The sequence below is a fragment of the Lissotriton helveticus genome, chromosome 10 (assembly GCF_964261635.1).
Source record: "Lissotriton helveticus chromosome 10, aLisHel1.1, whole genome shotgun sequence".
NCBI classification, from domain to species: Eukaryota; Metazoa; Chordata; class Amphibia; order Caudata; family Salamandridae; genus Lissotriton; species Lissotriton helveticus.
Genome location: NC_136071.1, coordinates 535,385,386 through 535,408,320, shown reverse-complemented (window position 1 = coordinate 535,408,320; position 22,935 = coordinate 535,385,386). Strand labels below are relative to the sequence as shown.

At 47.6% G+C, this 22,935-nt stretch overlaps 1 protein-coding gene across 2 annotated transcripts; it reads left to right on the top strand.

Annotated features, from left to right (window-relative positions):
- Nucleotides 1–4,972: 4,972 nt before the first annotated feature.
- LOC144785380 (hemoglobin larval subunit alpha-like) lies at nucleotides 4,973–13,321 on the top strand. Of its 2 annotated transcripts, none has more exons than XM_078664329.1 (3): nucleotides 4,973–5,099; nucleotides 7,487–7,691; nucleotides 13,072–13,321. In XM_078664329.1, the coding sequence occupies exons 1-3, from the start codon at nucleotides 5,005–5,007 to the stop codon at nucleotides 13,198–13,200; spliced, it is 429 nt and encodes a 142-aa protein (XP_078520455.1). In that variant the 5' UTR covers nucleotides 4,973–5,004; the 3' UTR covers nucleotides 13,201–13,321. The 2 variants fall into 2 exon arrangements, with proteins under 2 accessions (XP_078520455.1, XP_078520456.1); XM_078664330.1 differs by lacking the exon at nucleotides 4,973–5,099 and adding an exon at nucleotides 5,141–5,299.
- Nucleotides 13,322–22,935: the final 9,614 nt, after the last annotated feature.

The following is a 22,935-nucleotide window of genomic DNA, read 5'->3' as shown; positions in this document are numbered from 1 at the left end:
ATAGCACTTCAGTGTTCGCCCCGTGGTGTCCACTGGCTTAGTTCTCCCCATCCTCGTCTTCCACAAAAGAATCACGCAAGGCCTGCACCACTAGCTCCCATGCACGCGCCGCATCCAAAACCTTCTCATTCCCCATCTTAACAGCCTGCCGCATCCGGAGCACACTCTCGCAGGCAGACCACCGCAGCAATTCATTCTTCCATCTACGCAGCGAGGGCCCCCCCCTGGACTTCCAATGCCACGATATCTCCCTCTGCGCCAATATCAGACCCAGATCAAGGAACTTGCTCGTCACCTTGGTGCGTTTAGTGTGCGGGAACCAGAGCAGCAGGCACGCCGCCATATCGAATTCCACCTCCCTATCTGTCACTGCATTCAGGAGTCCCCCTACCTCCGCCCAATAGGTCCCCAATTGCGGGCACTTCCAGAACAAGTGATCCATGTCCGCTCCCAGAGACGAACACCGTGGGCATCGGGCATCCGGCACCTGGAAGTACCGCTGTAATTTCTCTGGAGTTAAATAGGCCCTATGAAGCACATAGAAATGCACTTGCTGAAAGCGCGCATTTCTCGTGCCCTTCCACGTGCGCCGCAGGATGTGTCCCCAAGCCGTATCCGGTATGTGCCGGCCCACACTCTCCTCCCATTTAGCCTTGAGCCCCAGGAGTGGCTCCAGTCCCTCATTCAGCATCCTATTATGGAGGCACGTCACAGCTTTGACCGTGCCTGCTGCCATCACCACATATTGGCACGCCATAGTCGTCGTGGGTTCTACGAGCCCCCCTTTCCAGTGCTTCTGTATGGCAGCCACCACTGCCGCGTGCAGGAGGAACCCCCCGTCGGGCAGCCCGAACTGGTCCCGGAGCGCCTCGAACGGTGCCAAAGCCCCATCTATGTACAAGTCGCCTACCACCTGTAGTCCCGCCTCCTCCCAATCCAGCAACGGGGACCAATCTCCCCCGTGCGGCAAGGCCGTCAGCATGCCGATCGGGATCTCCGGCGCATAAGGCCGCGAAGCCCTCGCTCTCCGAAGGCTCCTCTGCCAACACAGCCGGAGCGTCCTTTTCTCCATAGTGAGGGCCCGCAACTCAAGCTTCACCAAACCCTCATGCGAAGCCTCTGACATCACACCCTCTCAAGATCTCTGCAATAAGCTCAGCACCTTCTTCCACCAGAAGATCATGACCCTTTATGACAACTTCAACGAACCAATGTATGCCTTCACCCTAACGACCACTACCACCGCCAAACCTACCATCACCACCTGGAACCTCGCATCCATCGAACTTATTGCCACCACCATGAAGAATACTCACTCAGGAGCCCCCACGGACCCCTGCCCCCGCACATCTTCCACAGAGCCTCCACAGCCATCGCTCCCGAGCTAGCCCACACCATCACCGCTCCCTGACCTCTGGCTCCTGCCCCATGGACTGGAAAGCGCAGAAGTGAAGCCCCTCCTCAAAAAACCCTCGGCCGACCCGACTGACCTCAAGAACTACCGACCCATCTCGCTCCTCCCCTTCGCTGCCAAAGTCACAGAAAGGCTCGTGAATGCACAGCTGACAACCTTCATCGAAGAAATCTGCATCCTTGACCCCTCCCAATCCAGCTTCCGCAGCAACCACAGCACTGAGACAGCCATGATCGCCGCCACCAACGACATCCGTATGTTGCACGACCAAGGCCACACCGCAGCGTTCATCCTCCTGGACCTCTCCGCAGCTTTCGACACAGTCTCACATCGCACACTAACCACCAGGTTCCACGATGCAGGAATTCAGGGAGATGCCCTCAACTGGATCCGATCCTTCCTCTCTGATAGAACACAGAGGGTCAGGCTACCCCCCTTCCTCTCCGAACCCACCGACATCATCTGCGGAGTTCCCCAAAGATCTTCTCTGAGCACGACTCTATTCAACATCTACATGGCCCCCATTGCCCCTATCGTCAGGCAGCACGGGCTCAGCATCGTGTCCTACGCTCACGACACCCAGCTCATCCTCTCCCTCACCAGCAACCCGGAAGACACTAGACTCAGCTTCCAGGAAGGAATGAGAAACATGGCCACCTGGATGAAGGACAGCTGCCTCAAACTCAACTCCGAAAAGACCAAGGTTCTCATCTTTGGACCCCGTCCCTCCGCCTGGAGTGACTCCTGGTGGCCTCCCGCCCTCGGACCCCCACCCACCCCGACGGACCACGCTCGGAACCTCGGCATAATCCTCGACTCCTCCCACCCCATGAACCGCCAAATCAATGCTATCTCCTCCGCCAGTTTCAACTACCTTCGGATCCTACGTAAGACCTTCAAGTGGATCCCCCCAGACTGAAGAAAGACAATCACCCACGCACTCATCACCAGCAGGCTCGACTACGGCAACGCCCTCTACGCCGGAATCAACAAATCCATACAACGCAAACTCCAAACCATCCAAAACGCGGCCGCCAGGCTCATCCTAGGGATACCACGCCACGAACACATGACTCCACACCTGTGAGAACTCCATTGGCTCCCCGTCGAGAAGAGGGTCACCTACAACCTACTCACCCACGCCTACAAATCCCTCAACAACATCGGACCCAAATACCTCAACGACCGAATGAGCTTCCACGCATCCAAGAGGAACCTCCGTTCAGCCAACCTCGCCCTAGCAGAGGTCCCACGCATCCACCGAATCAGAGCTGGAGGAAGAGCCTTCTTCTACACCGCAGCCACCGCATGGAACACTCTCCCAGTAGAATTAAGACGCTCGCCAACCTTGCACACCTTCAGACGAGCTCTCAAGACCTGGCTTTTTGAATGACCGGAGCAGCCCTACCTTTCCCTCCCCCAGTGCCTTGAGACCCTCACGGGTGAGTAGCGCGCTTTACCAACCCCTGATTGATTGACTGATTGAAGGTGTATCGCATGGGAAATTAAATGTGATCCTCATTGCTCAATTCTTCTCATCCGTTTCACATTATAGAAAACTTTGGGCCTTATCACGATGTCTGTCGGCGTTACCTCTAACCTACACCGTCCCAGAATCGGGACGACCGAACTCCATTCTAAAGTCTTGACTGCATGATTACGATGCAACCACACACTGTTCAGTCCCATACTCCCATTTCTCTATGGGAGGGAGCTTGCGCTATGGCCGTAAACCGGCTGAGGCACAAGTTGCCATAGAGAAATGGGAGTTTGGTAAATCCCTGCAGGTGCCTGCCACAGGGTGCAGGGGTTTACAGAGGGCACTCTATGTTCCCCCCTCCCCACCAGGTCCACAACCATAGGCCACAGAGGCAATTCGCTTTCCGACAGCCTTTCAGTTTCGGAAAGGCCAGCACTGAAAGGCTGTCGGAAACAAACATTGTAATCACGACATCGGAAACGTCGTCCAATTGGGATTACGGGCCGGTCTCCAACTGGCACCGGAAGACAGCTGTAATGACCGGACAGTTTCAATTCCGACCGCCTAGATTGTAATTAGATGGTCGGAATTGAAATTGACTATGTCTGTCGGAAAGCCCCTGACCCGCAGTCGAAGACTTTCTGACCGACATTGTAATCGGCCCCTTAGTGTTCTGCAGAAATGCACCTTTTGTTGATGTTTGGCACAAAATGCATATCATATTTGTACTTTCAAAAAGTTATAATGTTCTGTAAGCGTTCTGGCATTTGTAAAATCGGAAGAACACTTCTGAGCCCTTTGGAATTTAAAAACTAAGAAAAGAATAGGTGGACCTTCAAGCGAATATGTGTTGCGTTCGTGGGCTTCATGACAAGGGTTGTCACTACATATGCACGTCTTGGAAGAGGTCACATCAAAGATGAAAGTGGATTCTCTTCATGTGCTTTATGCCCTGTGCTCAAAGGCAAACTCAATAGAATAAGATGCAGGAAATGTAAGAACATGTAGCACACTTTAATGTGTTAATTAAACAACACGTTTCAAGACGTTTGACAGTGCCAAATACTTATTTTCTTTATCCCAGCTACAAGAAAAATCATGTTGAACCAGATGACCCGTGTTTCTTTCTGTCAGAAATGCACTTCCGCATTTACAATGCAGAGTGGTTTGAAAGACGAAATTGGCACGGCAGAATGACCAATAGTGAAAGAAAAAAAAGTAATGTATCTGGAAAAGGGCATTCCCACTTAAAACCTGCTCGCTCACAGTCCAGTGAAGGTAGGCAGTGACACGTGTTTCACTCAAGCAGGTACACTCTTGACCTTATGCAATGCTCTAGATATTGAAGCATAGAAAAAAAGGTTCTGAAATTAAATTAAAATACTGTCCAGCAAGGGTTTGTTCTAGGTGGTTCACAATTGTCAGCTGTGCAAATGCCACTGCCCTGAGCCTGTTGATTTCAAGTACTAAAACTGTAAGACAATTGCAATAAGGGTAGTGCAATTAAACGTATTGTAGACAGTATATACAATGGTCCTTCAAAGTAAAGTGTGTGAGTCAGATGACTTCCCTCTACATTTGGGATTTGCTTCAGAGTACCAAGATATTCCAGTACACTTAAATCTAACTCTGTCTGCCACATGTGGTTTCTATAAATAATCATAGCACAGTTTTCTAACCATGAAAGACCTCAAAATGTGAAACTTTTTTCCCACTGACTGATGTGCCAGTGCGCAATAAATCCCAGAACATAAATGCTAGAATGTAATTGCCTTCACAAAGACAGATATATTGTGTAAATATTAAAATTAAATTAAAGTCAGGACGGTGTCCATAAAACTGTTCCTGAACAATGTTACTGTAACTTCAGTGGTAATTAAGAAGGTGAAAATAATGTTGCTCGTTTGGTCATGCAGGGAGGGCCCTCGTCCCATGGAGATAAGATAAGCAGGTTGGGTGGGGGCCAGGAATGACCAACGGCCGTGGGGGTCGGTCACGTCTCCCAGCCCCCCTCCTCTTTATAAGTGGACCCAGTTTAGGGACCAGCATCGACTCCTCTCCACCGACCACCTCGTGCAGACCGAGCGCCACCTCCACCGAAGCCACTAAGATGACCCTGAGTGACGCAGAGAAGGCCGCGGTGCTCTCCCTGTGGGGAAAGGCCTCTGGCGACCTCGAGGCCCTGGGAGCGGAAGCGCTGGACAGGTAACGTCCGAGCGCGTGACGCACGAGCGTTCTGACTTCAAAACTAGGAGCATGAAAGATGAAGTGGCTACTGTGCGGCCAGTTTTATTCTAGATTTGATGTATAACTTTGTCCTCATGTTCAAACGTTATGCAAATGAAACCGTTATTGTCACTGTTAAATAATGGCCTTCCTAGGTTCCATTCATACAGGCAAGCAAGGTGAGTTTGAAGTTTAGTGAAATGAAGCTCGTGCAATTTACGGTTCTATTCAGGGCTTTAGTGCCAGTTTTTAAAAGGAGGCCTCGAAACGGGGCTCTATTTTGTGCCCTGGCACAGACGGTCCGTTTTTTCCCGGCCTGCAGTGACAGCAGGAACATCGTGTGGGCATGCTCACACTGCTCACTTCTCACTAGTGGAGAAGTTAAGGCATGACGTCATGCCAGGGGAGCGTTGTGGGGGAGGGAGATCCTTTAAAGAGGGTCATTTTCTCTCTGGATTTCCTTTCTCTTTTTGAAACTCAGAAGCAGCAACATTGTCTTGGTGTCACAGAGCTTTAAGCGGAAGCTTTTTCAATATTACATACAAGCCATAGCTGCTTCTTATTTATCTTATGCAACTAACAACCATTGACAAAGCCAATAGTCCTGAATTGTTGTAGGTATGATGTAATTTTTTATATCATATATCGGGATGCAATAACAGAAACAGCACAATACAAGTCGGGCGGTGCACTATGCTAAGCACAGATTTGTAGCTTAACTGTTTTTGAACCACGGCCTTAATAACATTGGCCACGCCCCTTTGAGAGGCCCGCCCCCCAGTTTTTTCATTCTACCTAAAGCCCTGGTTCTATTTCAAAGTGTGTTTATGCCGCTAGAAAATGTGTTTGGTCACTGGCTGATATAATTTGCACCTGTGGCAAGGAACAGTACAGTATGGACTCCAGATATCACGAAGCATACGTTTAAACAAGGAAAACGGAAACTCGCTTTACTTCTGATAAGTTTTCCTACAATTAAAAGCATTCAGCAGAAAGGAGATGTTTATGGCAATATATTTTTTTCTCGCAATAAGTTATTACAAGAGAATTTGAATCCCTCTATGTTTCAACACAACATTTTAAAAATTTGATTTACATGAAACTGACTTTAATATCCTTTGACAAAAACTTTTAATTGCATTTTAGTGTGTTCAATTTTGCAGTGCAGGTTTTGCTTTTATTTTTCATGTCTTAACTAAAAATGAAATAGAAAGACACCAATGATTTGTGCAGTTTGTGGTAATGGTGATGGTGTAACCATGTTATATAAGGAATCAAATTATCTATGCCATGCATTAAAAGGATACTGCAAGTCAGCTTGAAGTTCCATGAACTTATAAAGGAACTCAGCCTTCAACCTCATTCTTCTACTGTATAGAACTCACTTGCGGTACCCTTTTAATGTACAGCTGGGGTACTTTATCCCATATATAATATATTTGTGAGGGGCTTCAGCGAGCCCTCTTCATTTATTGGTCAGCAGTGTAAATCAATTTTTTTCTGCACCCTGTGGCGGCATTCGCGCTTTCTCAGCGTTCTGCGTTTTCACAGCATTCAGCGTTTTCACAGCATTCTGCCTACATCTTTACTCACTAGTCTCATTTTGTTTTACCTGCAGTAAGTTAGTAAATTTTTTTGCAGTCACCAAAACAGCTTGTAATTATTCAGACAGTGCTTAATTGGAGCCGGTGGTTGCCAGTGGGGGCCACTGACACTCGTTTTTGGGGACAGGCACATATTATTCCCATCAGATAATTACGCATAGCAAGAAAGGGAAAAAAAGCACACACAAAGTGGAAAGGCAGAGGAAAAGAAAGACCGAAAGAATGTCACTAAGGGAGAAAGCAGGAACCTGCAGAGTGGGATAAAGTGGAATTGGGTGTCTGGTAGTGGATTTAGGAGGCATCCGGTCAATTTAAAACTACGCAGCCTTGGTATTCACGCGCTGAAATTAAATATGCCTTCCAGCTGCTTCTGAGAAAAGCTTCGGGCACCACCACTCATTTATTTGCAAATTAAGTACTGGATGCAGAGTAGTAACAATGTACAATACCCTTTACAAACAACTCTGAAAATTTCCAGGAAGGTCAAATAGTAATGACTATAAATAAACATCACACCTTTCAAATATAGAATAGAAATACTGCCTGCCTGCAACACAAATAGTGCTGTTGCTATTTCAGCTGCCTTTACTGGCCTATTTATAATCTGGACATATGAAAGCTAGCTGTGACAATGCTGAAATCTAACTAGGAAGCAAAGATTATTAAAGTGCAGCCAACCCTAAGCTTTCAGATCACTTCCTAACAGAGTAGGTGTACTCTGAAGGAAAGAAAGATAACTGCAATATTATTTTTACATTACAGGCTTTTCAGAAGCTTTCCCCAGAGCAAGACTTATTTCCGCCATTTTGACACCAGCTCAGGATCTGCTGATCTGCGCAATCACGGTGCCAAGGTGCTGGGCGCCCTTGGAGAAGCGGCTAAAAACCTTGACAACCTTGACCAGGCGCTTTCCAAACTGAGTGACCTGCACGCCTACAACCTCAGAGTGGACCCCGGGAACTTCAAGGTGGGAAAATATCACAGATTATAGCAAGCACAGAAACAGAATTACTATTCTTTCTGCAGTGCCTTCACTTTTCAGCAAAAGATCAAAGGTCAAGATGGTGTTTTATTTAATATTTCATGTTTAAAATTTGATCACACTCTTTATGTTACAGTCCAAATCAGCTTAACCCCTATACAGGCCAGTGTGTAAACGAATCAGTAAGTAGTAGCAAGCTAACACACTAAGGGCAGTGCTTAATTTGATCTGGTGGTTTCCGGTGCTCAGCACAGGCACTTAAACATCAACATCGGGCTTGAGGACCTGTGAAGGACACATTCATTTTGGTAGGCACCAGGAGATTAAGTGATTCTCTCAGAAACACAGGATGTTGAGCCGACGTAGAGAGTCGAACCTGATTCCCCAGATATGCAGTTGGCAGCTCTGGCCATTTCACCACATCCTTTCCCTACTGGTAGGGTTTCATAGTTAGTAGTTGGTTCTGTTTTAGGTGGCTCTTAACAGGAGAAATTAGCTGGTGTAAGCTGCCTCCTTATGAGAACCCCAGCAATTATTCTTTTACAAATTAACTACATACTAAGGGCCAAATGTACTAAGCATTTTCCCATAGACACAGAATGGGTTAAACCCTGTGATACATCTGGCCCTAAGGCGCTAAAAAATAAAATAAATACCAATTCCATGATATGTAGTAGTTTAAGTAAGATCAAAGCCATACACAAAAAAGAATGCATATGCCTCTTTCCGATAAATCATCTTGGATAATATACATGTACACGTATTTTAGAAATTATCTTACAAATGAAAACAGCAGATTGTTTATAGGGACACCAAAACACTGCTGAAAAAAATGCAGTCCTTCATTTTCATTCACTCCTCTGGGGCTCTGGCTGCCTTCTCTCATGGCATGCTGTATGTAGTTCTTCTTTGGGCAACATTTTGCCCTGTCAGCCCCAAACACTCTGAAATATTTTTATTGCAGGCCATTGCCCACATGCACTGCATAATGGTATGGTACAGAATATGGTAGTAAGACTATTGTTTGACATAAACATTGCGTCCGAAATATATTTAGCAGAAATATTGTCCAAATGGAGTTAAAAGTAAAGAAGCTATACCCATTGGAATTATATTTTTGCAAACAATGTTTAGGACACAATATTTTTGCGATTTTTTTTTCTGAAGGTGTTTCTAACAAGCAACCTACCATAGTCCATAGTCACCAATGCAATGGACCATGTTTCATGGGGTCTTAGACTTCCTTCATAGTGCATCTCCTGTGTCCATTTAATTACCTAATTTCCTTCTGCACCCCTCGTTCTTTGGTCTAGGCCCTTAATTTGTCTAGCCATATAACAGTGTCTGCATGTTTCCCTGCCCATCCAAGCCAACTCTGTACCCTCATGGGATCTTTAGCGAATTTGAGAACGAAGTCAAGATAATTAGGTCAAAGATGGTTGACATGGAGGGAAACAGGGAATAAGACCATCATTTAGGTCAGCCTATTTTTTCAAATTCTGCGTCAACTTTATGGGGATGAGAGCGTGGGCTTGTATGACACCAATGGAGCAGGGCAGGGATCTTTTGTGGCACAAATATTTCCCACTATGCATCTATGTTTATGTTTATGTTTATGTTTATTCAATTTGTAATGCGCACAAATACCCGAGGGTGTCTCGGCGCAGAGGATTTGAACAGTAAACTGAAAAGAAAAAAGTATTTATTGATCAAAAAGCCATGTTTTGAGCTGTTTTCGGAAAATAAACAAGGTTGGACTGATTTTAATACAAAGAGGAAGGGAGTTCCATAATCTCGCCGTAGCTACCAGAAAACGTCTGTCTCCCCAAGTAACTGTTCTGGTGCGAGGAAGGGGCAGCAGAAAATTAGATGCCGAACGAAGAGACCTGCTAGGGGTGTAAATCCTGAAAGCATTTCTTAAAAATTGAGGGCCTGAGTTATGTATTGCCTTGTATGCAATACAGAGGGCCTTGAATTTTATGCGGCTTCTAACTGTAAGCCAATGGAGTTGACGTATGGCAGCTGCAACAGATTTATACTTGGGAATGGAAAGAAGTACCCTGGCCGCTGCATTTTGGACTAATTGCAGTTTATCCACAACCTGCTGTTGGGCATTCAGCAGGAGGGCATTGCAATAGTCCAATTTCGAAAATATAAGTGTGGAGATCAATGTCATTCCTGCAGCCAGGGGTAAAAAAGGAAGTAGTTTTTTAATTTTCCTGAGGATGAAGAAGGAAGCTGAGGTCACATTATTGACATGATGGATAAAAGTTAGTTTGGTGTCAAATGTGACCCCCAGGTTCCTGACCTTGGCAACCGGTACCGGTGGGGGGCCGAGTTCTATGGGCCACCAGATGTCAGACCACACCGGAGACAGGTTGCCAAAGGTCATCACCTCGGTTTTGTTCGAATTTAGTTTAAGGCAGTTCCCCAACATCCAGGAACCTATGGCTAGTAAAGCCTCCTGAAATCTTGAGGCAACTGCCAAACCATTCTTATGGACCGCCAACACCAGTTGGGTGTCGTCTGCATAGGTGGTCAGGTAGATTCAGTCCATAAGTTTTTATGACCCTCGCCAAGTCCGACACATAGATGTTAAATAGTGTCGGACTTAGCGAGGATCCCTGGGGTACTCCACAGGGTAATGTGGTAGTAGGCGAGTAGAAAGTACCAAGTTTCACAGCTTGGGAACGGTTCGCCAAAAAGGAAGCTATTAGGTCTAGTGTGGCTGCTAGAGATGTAGTGTTCTGATTGCCACATAAATATAGTGTCTTCTGATTACTCATTTCAACTCGAAGTATTGGATTGTTTAATAAGCTCCCCTGCAGGACAATACATTGTTTGGGTCTAATTTTGTACAGCATTTTTTGGCTTTTGTGGCCATAGGGCTGTTTGGAAACCTTTAAATTTGACAAATGTCTCCAGTCATGGTAAATACTCCTCTGGCCCAGGCAGGGACCATTCCTCGATTAGTTAATGTACTCGAATAACACAGTTAAACCTCCCTTAGAGAAGGCCATGTTGGTGCTTTAGGTCCCCTATAGGACACTCCCTCCATGTATACCACAGCGCCAGGCCTTGGTCATAGGAGTGCGTAAAGTATTCATGAGCCCTCTCTTCGATTTTAAAGAAGAAACATCCCTCTGCTCCCACAAGTACATGCGTTTTTCAGGCTCCAATAGGGCACTCTCTCTCTAGTCCCCAAAGGCCTACCTTCTGCTGAGCCTGTGGCCTCCCTAGACCATACCATCGTTGTACCATTAGTTACACCCACTCTTACAGCTTCCCAAGGCCACCCTGTTTTCTAGCCCAGTGGCAACACTCTCTTCAGTGCTTTCGCAGGACTCCTCCTCTAGCGCCAAGAAGACAGCCCAAAAACGCCCACTTTTTAGACCCGAAGATCACTACTTCACCGGTTTTCGCCAAGAACAAGCCCTTTCTGATTCCCATGTACATACCCACTTCTACCCCAGGAAACCCTCTATTCTGACCGCCCCCTTCTGTGGGCAGAAAGATTTGTGGGATTTGAAGGACGTGTGGACTATTTAGTGATCATAAAGTTAAACAACACAGCAACTTTCGACAATAACTATTCACCAGGATGGTACCAGGTAGGCTGAAAAATATTTTGTAATAGGCAACAAATGAAATTATTAGAAGGAAATATTTTTTGTGATCTTAGAAAAACGAATCTTTGCAATAGCTTAGTGGGATAAGCAGCCACTGCAAATATAGGTGGCTAGTATGTGGGTCACCGATTTTATTTCTTGTTTGGAAATTGCTCTGCCCTTTTCCCAACTCAATGGTACTGATTTTATTGACTTCAGTATGAGGAAATGTTGTGTCCTCTCTGCCTCTATTTAAACCAGGTATCGGCAGTTTACACATGTATCATTGCAGTGGGTGCATTAACCATATCAAATATCTAATTCGTATTGAAAATGTGACCTGTGGGATCCACAAACATGCTTGCAAATGTGTTGCAACCTACTGGGATTGGAGATGGAAGCCCACAGGTTCGACACAGGTCACTGATGCTGGCACGTTAACCCACCGCGCCATTTTTAGGGGTTTAACGGTGCCTCCTGTAGCTAAAACTCAGGCGTCTGTAAATTGTGTGTTTACCCAGTAAACTGTTTTTAGGCATTGTCTCCCCTGCAATGAACATATGAGCCTCAGCAGCAGATGTCTTGGATCGGTGACGTATTTAACTGGAATGAGAACAAGTGAAAGGCATTTTGAACACAGGTCTTTGTGCAGCAGTCATAATACCTTACTGAGCAACTGTTTCAGCAAAAAGGAAAACAGGCAAACAACTTGATTGCCCAGTCTTAGACCTAAATACCTTTTAGAGTAATCGAATCTGGGGTTATTTCCTGAAAGTCATAAAAAGTATTAGGACTTGTAAAGCCACTGGGGCTGGGGCAGAGTCGTACGTCTGAAGTCATTAAATTAACCTCAACAGGATGAAAGACTCAGCAGCGCCGGACAGACCTTTTATTCTAGCGGCCAGCTCCCCAGGGAGCTGGAGCCCTTGCAAGTCAGTGTTTAGGGCAGGGGGCGCTCTTGTGTCGCCGTCACCCCTCACGCCTGCCATTAACTGCAGAAGGCACAAGAAGGCTCCAAGAGAGAGACATGGAGGTTGGGGGTGGAGAGAAAAAAATCACAGATGGCGAGAAAGAGAGAGGGAAATTCGACTGATGGCGAGAAAGAGAGAAAAAGAGAGAAAAAGAGAGAGAGAGAGAGAGAGAGAGAGAGAGAGAGAGAGAGAGAGAGAGAAAGAGAGAGAGACTAGATGAATGCCTAAAGCAGCTGACTTTTTCCCAAATCCGGAATATTTTGGTTGACTTCCAAGGTGGACTGGTCTGGAGGGAACTGAGAGGTTTTTCCACTGATTGGTGACTTGGAATGGCAGGATGGGGGAAGGAAGGGTGGAGTAAAGCAGAGTCATGTCCAAATCACACAGGGGCACTGGCCGCTAGAGAAAGATCCCAGCTTTCCAACAGACCACCTCTTTCAGCGAAATCACCCATTTTACTGCTACCCAAATCAATGATCCAATGTTATTGATCGTTGAATGATGAGCGTTTTAGTTATTCTTGTACTTGGTGGGTACCTCAGCTGTTAAATCCCGGATTGCGGGGTCCATTCAAGACTCCTCTCTGGTTTTGTCTTCTACAGGGCAGCTCTTGACCGGTACTATAGCTGCCGTTCCATTCTTGTATTTTTTCCTATGTTACATGTCAGTGTGCAGCTCACTGCAGCTCACTGCACACTGACTACCGATCTTTAATGCTGCATGGTGAATCTGGGCGCTATCTGCGGTGTTGTTACTCTTCAAGCCGTTCTGTTCTTTCTCTTTCAGCTGCTGTCCCACTGCATTCAGATTGTGCTGGCCGCCCATTTCCCTTCTGACTTCACCCCTCAGTGCCAGGCTGCCTGGGACAAGTTCCTGGCCTCAGTATCTGCTGTGCTGACCTCCAAATACAGATGAAATGTACCTCTGATGTCAGAGGGATGTGTACAGTAAAGAGAAGAGGAGACAGAGGATATACCTCTTATGACACCTGGATAATAGCTGATTTTCAGTATTTTCTGTCTTTTCATTAATGTATCACTGTTACTTTATTAAAATATATGTTTAAAAAATAGTTTATGTTGTTGTACTATTCATGCACGATTTTTTCTTAAACATAATTGTCACATGTTTTTTGCTCAAAGTCACAGTGCGTGGAAGAGTTTTGAAGGAAATTTGCAATCTGGTCCAGAGCAGGAGAGATTACAAACTGGGCCTGGTTCAAAAAGCCATTTACACTCTTGAATCTGATTTACAACTACATGTTGGTTTTGCAGTTGTTTAGCCGCTTACTTCCATGTACTAGTGCAGGGTCAGCTTTAGGGCAGAGCAACTGGTGCGGCCGCACTGGGCGCTGACCTGTGGAGGGAGGCGCTGATCTCAGTAGGGCACTGTGTTTAGTAACAGCGCATGATTGGAGAGATGAGAGGCACTTTTGCCTGGTGGTAGTGAGAGAATCCTAAGAGGCGGTCATGGGGTGTGGGGCTGCCAAAAATGATTGTCGCACTGGGTATCACCGGTGCTAAAGCCGGCCCTGTACTAGTGTCCCCTGGAAATGGTTTTTGTTGCTGTTCCATTCCCAGACAACTGAAAGGAACATAAACAGAATCTGTGTAGTAGTCATAGACACGCTATTTTCCATCATCAGCAGTATGTCACCTTTTAATCTGCTACTCAATGTTTTTTTTAAGCGGGCAGTGTTCTGCACCGGAAGTGGAAAAAATCAGGCCTTTGAACGGGTCTCTACCTGGCCATCCATTTAAATCAAGCTCCTACCAAAATATTGCGGGGCAGAGACTTAAGTCACAACCCAACCCCCCCACCTCCCCCTCCAAAGCTACGTTCAGTGCTTGATTTAGAGAAAAAAATAAGCACCAGGGCCCTACTCAAGATGCCACTTCAGCTTGCACCACAAATTGCCTTTCCAGTGTTGCCAATGATAGTACCAACACAGCTAATAGCCATCACACTCCTACAAGTGTGACAATTCTGACCATTTCAAGCCCCCTAAACTATAAGAATGGCTTGGGTGGCAGGTAATAGTCATTTTCAATTTATTTTGAATGAATAAACACTGTTGTTCTGATCATCTCTAAATTAGATAGCCTGCGCCACCATGTGGCAGACTATCACAAGCACTGGTGTTGACAATTAAGTGTTGAGCACCGGAAACAGCCGGCTCAAATTAAGCACTGATCTGGACCCTTTAAGTGAGGAGTCATTCCTAGAAGTCACACTTCTACTTGAGGCATTCGCTCAGGCACCAACAGTAACTGGTGCACTACCTTTTCAGACATTGTGATCGAAGATTCCAGAGTGCTACTTTTTAAGCTCTACATACTCCAGCGCAAATCGGCATAAATATTTACTGAGCATTAAAAAGAGCACAACAAGCTCCCACAGGGTTCAACGAGCAGATAGCTCCATGTCAGTGAGGACATCACTTTTCCATGCCTGGACTTTGCATTTATATATCAGTGCATTCTGGGCATTGTATTCTTGGTTAATTTTAATTGAGCTGATTAGAATAATATTTCTCAGACCAATGATATGTAATAAAAAGGTCCTGGAATGGAAAAGTAGTGTCCCAGTGACAAGGAGCCATCTGGTCACACATTGTCTTCTGGATGGCTGCCTTGGTGGGCAATTGATGACGGTTCTGCCTGCTTTGGTATATACTTTTGACATGAGGACTTGGAGCAGGAAGTAATGAAGAGGTAATGCTCAGCAGAGGCTCCTCCACTATGGCGGAGGAGCGTCGCACTCCCTTCAAACAGCCTAAAAAAATGAAACATGACACAATAATAAACCCGTGTTTATTATCATTTTTTTTTGGGTCTTGGGGGTGGGCCAGGGGGATGAAAGGCACCGACGAGGAGTGGTATGCACTGTTATCAGTGTGCATGATGGTTTGGCCGGCCATCTCAGGTCGGCCAAAGCATTATGCACTTTCAAGCTGTCTCCAACCCGAGCTGCATTGCCGGATTGGAGACAGCAAGCACAGGCTCCCAGTCTCCTTGGAAGCTCAAACCATTGGCGCTCAAGCCAATCCTGAAGCTGCTCTCGTGTATAAGAGCAGCTTCAGGATTGGCCTCAGGGGAATCTTGGAGCCTGTGCTTGCAGTGGAGCCTCGAAAGGAACAGAAGACTGGAAATGCAGCGGGCGGCAGGTCAGTTCTCCCCCCGATTTCGTTAATGTCTCCCCCACCCCACTCTCACGCCCCTCTATTCTCCTCTGACACTACTGGTAATGCATCAAATACTTGCCATTAATATGAGTTGTATGATCCTACTCCATCTTTCAGTACTTACTCCCCTCCTGCCCTTCCTGCTTCCACTGTAGTCTGTTGGCCTGTTTTGGTCATCAACACAGGAGGTTTCCAAGTAGAGGTGGTTTTTTATAGGCGCACCTGGAGGGGGCGGTTCCAATGTTTTTTCTTTTAGGTAGGCAGAGGGGTGCTGCATCTAGGGTGTAAACACACCTCATGAGGTGCCCCTTGGCAGGAATGACACTTTGCCTTCTGTAGGTATTTTGTGATCAGAGACGGTTTCTTAGGTTAACCAGAATTGTATCTTTCCCTCATTAGCATATCTTCAACTAAAGAGCAAAAAGTGATAGTGTTAATTACTACTTTATGACACTGATTGTATCTACCTTGGAAACAGCAATGATTCATGGGTATACCTTATATGTTATATAGAAACAAGTGCAGCAGGTGTAAAATCCACAGAGCCATTTCACCAGAGTTGGAGCTTGTAACTTACAGTATACACAAAGATCTTTGCAACAAATGCATTAGCCCCCTGAGCTATCTCACCATTGATAGATTTGTGAGGCAGGTGTATTTCCTCATCAGCAATCTTAGTGTGTGATCCATTTCTGGCAAATAAGTAAGCCACAACAGTTTTATTTTCTCATTGTTTCTTGCAAGCCGGGCAGACGACGGCTGTAATGCCAGAAACCGGTCCCCGGAAGCTTGTCTCCTTTCTGGTGAAGAATTGGCTTGGTAGTTTGGTCTGCCCTGCTCCCATGATGCACTGGGCCAGGGACAGACTAATTTGCATATAGCCAGGTTCTGAGCTGGGATGGGGCAGTGAGCTAAATAACGGTGATGGATCAAGCCCTGATCTTTGGACTGAGTAAGAGTGGTCTGCTTAATTCAGACACTCTGTTCATCACCACCCCCTTTTCTGAATCGTTTTTGGCCACTATAGGTGTGGCAGGGTATACTCAGACGTGAGTCCCTTGCTCACTGCTCCATCAGGATTCAAGCAAGCCGGGCCGACGACGGCTGTAATGCCAGAAACTGGTCCCCGGAAGCTTGTCTCCTTTCTGGTGAAGAATTGGCTTGGTAGTTTGGTCTGCCCTGTTCCCATGATGCACTGTGCCAGGGACAGACTAATTTGCATATAGCCAGGTTCTGAGCTGGGATGGGGCAGTGAGCTAAATAATGGTGATGGATCAAGCCCTGATCTTTGGACTGGGTAAGAGTGGTCTGCTTAATTCAGACACTCTGTTCATCACCACCCCCTTTTCTGAATCGTTTTGGCCACTATAGGTGTGGCAGGGTATACTCAGACATGAGTCCCTTGCTCACTGCTCCATCAGGATTCAAGCAAGCCGGGCCGACGATGGCTGTAATGCCAGAAACCAGTCCCCGGAAGCTTGTCTCCTTTCTGGTGAAGAATTGGCTTGGTAGTTTGGTCTGCCCTGCTCCCATGATGCACTGGGCAAGGGACAGACTAATTTGCATATAGCCAGGTTCTGAGCTGGGATGGGGCAGTGAGCTAAATAACGGTGATGGATCAAGCCCTGATCTTTGGACTGGGTAAGAGTGGTCTGCTTAATTCAGACACTCTGTTCATCACCACCCCCTTTTCTGAATCGTTTTTGGCCACTATATGTGTGGCAGGGTATACTCAGACATGAGTCCCTTGCTCACTGCTCCATCAGGATTCAAGCAAGCAGGGCCGATGACGGCTGTAATGCCAGAAACTGGTCCCCGGAAGCTTGTCTCCTTTCTGGTGAAGAATTGGCTTGGTAGTTTGGTCTGCCCTGTTCCCATGATGCACTGGGCCAGGGACAGACTAATTTGCATATAGCCAGGTTCTGAGCTGGGATGGGGCAGTGAGCTAAATAACGGTGATGGATCAAGCCCTGATCTTTGGACTGGGTAAGAGTGGTGTGCTTAATTCAGACACTCTGTTCATCACCACCCCCTTTTCTGAATCGTTTTTGGCCACTATAGGTGTGGCAGGGTATACTCAGACATGAGTCCCTTGCTCACTGCTCCATCAGGATTCAAGCAAGCCGGGCCGACGATGGCTGTAATGCCAGAAACCGGTCCCCGGAAGCTTGTCTCCTTTCTGGTGAAGAATTGGCTTGGTAGTTTGGTCTGCCCTGTTCCCATGATGCACTGGGCCAGGGACAGACTAATTTGCATATAGCCAGGTTCTGAGCTGGGATGGGGCAGTGAGCTAAATAACGGTGATGGATCAAGCCCTGATCTTCGGACTGGGTAAGAGTGGTCTGCTTGATTCAGACACTCTGTTCATCACCACCCCCTTTTCTGAATCGTTTTTGGCCACTATAGGTGTGGCAGGGTATACTCAGACATGAGTCCCTTGCTCACTGCTCCATCAGGATTCAAGCAAGCCGGGCCGACGACGGCTGTAATGCCAGAAACCGGTCCCCGGAAGCTTGTCTCCTTTCTGGTGAAGAATTGGCTTGGTAGTTTGGTCTGCCCTGTTCCCATGATGCACTGGGCCAGGGACAGACTAATTTGCATATAGCCAGGTTCTGAGCTGGGATGGGGCAGTGAGCTAAATAACGGTGATGGATCAAGCCCTGATCTTTGGACTGGGTAAGAGTGGTCTGCATAATTCAGACACTCTGTTCATCACCACCCCCTTTTCTGAATCGTTTTTGGCCACTATAGGTGTGGCAGGGTATACTCAGACATGAGTCCCTTGCTCACTGCTCCATCAGGATTCAAGCAAGCCGGGCCGACGACGGCTGTAATGCCAGAAACCGGTCCCCGGAAGCTTGTCTCCTTTCTGGTGAAGAATTGGCTTGGTAGTTTGGTCTGCCCTGTTCCCATGATGCACTGGGCCAAGGACAGACTAATTTGCATATAGCCAGGTTCTGAGCTGGGATGGGGCAGTGAGCTAAATGACGGTGATGGATCAAGCCCTGATCTTTGGACTGGGTAAGAGTGGTCTGCTTAATTCAGACACTCTGTCCATCACCACCCCCTTTTCTGAATCATTTTTGGCCACTATAGGTGTGGCAGGGTATACTCAGACAAGAGTCCCTTGCTCACTGCTCCATCAGGATTCAAGCAAGCCGGGCCGACGACGGCTGTAATGCCAGAAACCGGTCCCCGGAAGCTTGTCTCCTTTCTGGTGAAGAATTGGCTTGGTAGTTTGGTCTGCCCTGTTCCCATGATGCACTGGGCCAGGGACAGACTAATTTGCATATAGCCAGGTTCTGAGCTGGGATGGGGCAGTGAGCTAAATAACGGTGATGGATCAAGCCCTGATCTTTGGACTGGGTAAGAGTGGTCTGCTTAATTCAGACACTCTGTTCATCACCACCCCCTTTTCTGAATCGTTTTTGGCCACTATAGGTGTGGCAGGGTATACTCAGACATGAGTCCCTTGCTCACTGCTCCATCAGGATTCAAGCAAGCCGGGCCGACGACGGCTGTAATGCCAGAAACCGGTCCCCGGAAGCTTGTCTCCTTTCTGGTGAAGAATTGGCTTGGTAGTTTGGTCTGCCCTGTTCCCATGATGCACTGGGCCAGGGACAGACTAATTTGCATATAGCCAGGTTCTGAGCTGGGATGGGGCAGTGAGCTAAATAACGGTGATGGATCAAGCCCTGATCTTTGGACTGGGTAAGAGTGGTCTGCTTAATTCAGACACTCTGTTCATCACCACCCCCTTTTCTGAATCGTTTTTGGCCACTATAGGTGTGGCAGGGTATACTCAGACATGAGTCCCTTGCTCACTGCTCCATCAGGATTCAAGCAAGCCGGGCCGACGACGGCTGTAATGCCAGAAACCGGTCCCCGGAAGCTTGTCTCCTTTCTGGTGAAGAATTGGCTTGGTAGTTTGGTCTGCCCTGTTCCCATGATGCACTGGGCCAGGGACAGACTAATTTGCATATAGCCAGGTTCTGAGCTGGGATGGGCAGTGAGCTAAATAACGGTGATGGATCAAGCCCTGATCTTTGGACTGGGTAAGAGTGGTCTGCTTAATTCAGACACTCTGTTCATCACCACCCCCTTTTCTGAATCGTTTTTGGCCACTATAGGTGTGGCAGGGTATACTCAGACATGAGTCCCTTGCTCACTGCTCCATCAGGATTCAAGCAAGCCGGGCCGACGACGGCTGTAATGCCAGAAACCGGTCCCCGGAAGCTTGTCTCCTTTCTGGTGAAGAATTGGCTTGGTAGTTTGGTCTGCCCTGTTCCCATGATGCACTGGGCCAGGGACAGACTAATTTGCATATAGCCAGGTTCTGAGCTGGGATGGGGCAGTGAGCTAAATAACGGTGATGGATCAAGCCCTGATCTTTGGACTGGCTAAGAGTGGTCTGCTTAATTCAGACACTCTGTTCATCACCACCCCCTTTTCTGAATCGTTTTTGGCCACTATAGGTGTGGCAGGGTATACTCAGACATGAGTCCCTTGCTCACTGCTCCATCAGGATTTAAGCAAGCCGGGCCGACGACGGCTGTAATGCCAGAAACCGGTCCCCGGAAGCTTGTCTCCTTTCTGGTGAAGAATTGGCTTAGTAGTTTGGTCTGCCCTGTTCCCATGATGCACTGGGCCAGGGACAGACTAATTTGCATATAGCCAGGTTCTGAGCTGGGATGGGGCAGTGAGCTAAATAACGGTGATGGATCAAGCCCTGATCTTTGGACTGGGTAAGAGTGGTCTGCTTAATTCAGACACTCTGTTCATCACCACCCCCTTTTCTGAATCGTTTTGGCCACTATAGGTGTGGCAGGGTATACTTAGACATGAGTCCCTTGCTCACTGCTCCATCAGGATTCAAGCAAGCCGGGCCGACGACGGCTGTAATGCCAGAAACCGGTCCCCGGAAGCTTGTCTCCTTTCTGGTGAAGAATTGGCTTGGTAGTTTGGTCTGCCCTGTTCCCATGATGCACTGGGCCAGGGACAGACTAATTTGCATATAGCCAGGTTCTGAGCTGGGATGGGGCAGTGAGCTAAATAACGGTGATGGATCAAGCCCTGATCTTTGGACTGGGTAAGAGTGGTCTGCTTAATTCAGACACTCTGTTCATCACCACCGCCTTTTCTGAATCGTTTTTGGCCACTATAGGTGTGGCAGGGTATACTCAGACATGAGTCCCTTGCTCACTGCTCCATCAGGATTCAAGCAAGCCGGGCCGACGACGGCTGTAATGCCAGAAACCGGTCCCGGAAGCTTGTCTCCTTTCTGGTGAAGAACTGGCTTGGTAGTTTGGTCTGCCCTGTTCCCATGATGCACTGGGCCAGGGGCAGACTAATTTGCATATAGCCAGGTTCTGAGCTGGGATGGGGCAGTGAGCTAAATAACGGTGATGGATCAAGCCCTGATCTTTGGACTGGGTAAGAGTGGTCTGCTTAATTCAGACACTCTGTTCATCACCACCCCCTTTTCTGAATCGTTTTTGGTCACTATAGGTGTGGCAGGGTATACTCAGACATGAGTCCCTTGCTCACTGCTCCATCAGGATTCAAGCAAGCCGGGCCGACGACGGCTGTAATGCCAGAAACCGGTCCCCGGAAGCTTGTCTCCTTTCTGGTGAAGAATTGGCTTGGTAGTTTGGTCTGCCCTGTTCCCATAATGCACTGGGCCAGGGACAGACTAATTTGCATATAGCCAGGTTCTGAGCTGGGATGGGGCAGTGAGCTAAATAACGGTGATGGATCAAGCCCTGATCTTTGGACTGGGTAAGAGTGGTCTGCATAATTCAGACACTCTGTTCATCACAACCCCCTTTTCTGAATCGTTTTTGGCCACTATAGGTGTGGCAGGGTATACTAAGACATGAGTCCCTTGCTCACTGCTCCATCAGGATTCAAGCAAGCCGGGCCGACGACGGCTGTAATGCCAGAAACCGGTCCCCGGAAGCTTGTCTCCTTTCTGGTGAAGAATTGGCTTGGTAGTTTGGTCTGCCCTGTTCCCATGATGCACTGGGCCAGGGACAGACTAATTTGCATATAGCCAGGTTCTGAGCTGGGATGGGGCAGTGAGCTAAATAAAGGTGATGGATCAAGCCCTGATTTTTGGACTGGTAAGAGTGGTCTGCTTAATTCAGACACTCTGTTCATCACCACCCCCTTTTCTGAATCGTTTTTGGCCACTATAGGTGTGGCAGGGTATACTCAGACATGAGTCCCTTGCTCACTGCTCCATCAGGATTCAAGCAAGCCGGGCCGACGACGGCTGTAATGCCAGAAACCGGTCCCCGGAAGCTTGTCTCCTTTCTGGTGAAGAATTGGCTTGGTAGTTTGGTCTGCCCTGTTCCTATGATGCACTGGGCCAGGGACAGACTAATTTGCATATAGCCAGGTTCTGAGCTGGGATGGGGCAGTGAGCTAAATAACGGTGATGGATCAAGCCCTGATCTTTGGACTGGGTAAGAGTGGTCTGCTTAATTCAGACACTCTGTTCATCACCTCCCCCTTTTCTGAATCGTTTTTGGCCACTATAGGTATGGCAGGGTATACTCAGACATGAGTCCCTTGCTCACTGCTCCATCAGGATTCAAGCAAGCCGGGCCGACGACGGCTGTAATGCCAGAAACCGGTCCCCGGAAGCTTGTCTCCTTTCTGGTGAAGAATTGGCTTGGTAGTTTGGTCTACCCTGTTCCCATGATGCACTGGGCCAGGGACAGACTAATTTGCATATAGCCAGGTTCTGAGCTGGGATGGGGCAGTGAGCTAAATAACGGTGATGGATCAAGCCCTGATCTTTGGACTGGGTAAGAGTGGCCTGCTTAATTCAGACACTCTGTTCATCACCACCCCCTTTTCTGAATCGTTTTTGGCCACTATAGGTGTGGCAGGGTATACTCAGACATGAGTCCCTTGCTCACTGCTCCATCAGGATTCAAGCAAGCCGGGCCGACGACGGCTGTAATGCCAGAAACCGGTCCCCGGAAGCTTGTCTCCTTTCTGGTGAAGAATTGGCTTGGTAGTTTGGTCTGCCCTGTTCCCATGATGCACTGGGCCAGGGACAGACTAATTTGCATATAGCCAGGTTCTGAGCTGGGATGGGGCAGTGAGCTAAATAACGGTGATGGATCAAGCCCTGATCTTTGGACTGGGTAAGAGTGGTCTGCTTAATTCAGACACTCTGTTCATCACCACCCCCTTTTCTGAATCGTTTTTGGCCACTATAGGTGTGGCAGGGTATACTCAGACATGAGTCCCTTGCTCACTGCTCCATCAGGATTCAAGCAAGCCGGGCCGACGACGGCTGTAATGTCAGAAACCGGTCCCCGGAAGCTTGTCTCCTTTCTGGTGAAGAATTGGCTTGGTAGTTTGGTCTGCCCTGTTCCCATGATGCACTGGGCCAGGGACAGACTAATTTGCATATAGCCAGGTTCTGAGCTGGGATGGGGCAGTGAGCTAAA

Excerpts from the sequence above, each read along its gene's own strand:
- LOC144785380 (XM_078664329.1), top strand. The coding sequence starts at position 5,005 with ATGACCCTGAGTGACGCAGAGAAGGCCGCGGTGCTCTCCCTGTGGGGA. Across the intron at positions 5,100-7,486 it reads GGAGCGGAAGCGCTGGACAG|GCTTTTCAGAAGCTTTCCCC; the intron begins GTAACGTCCGAG and ends TTTACATTACAG. Across the intron at positions 7,692-13,071 it reads TGGACCCCGGGAACTTCAAG|CTGCTGTCCCACTGCATTCA; the intron begins GTGGGAAAATAT and ends TTTCTCTTTCAG.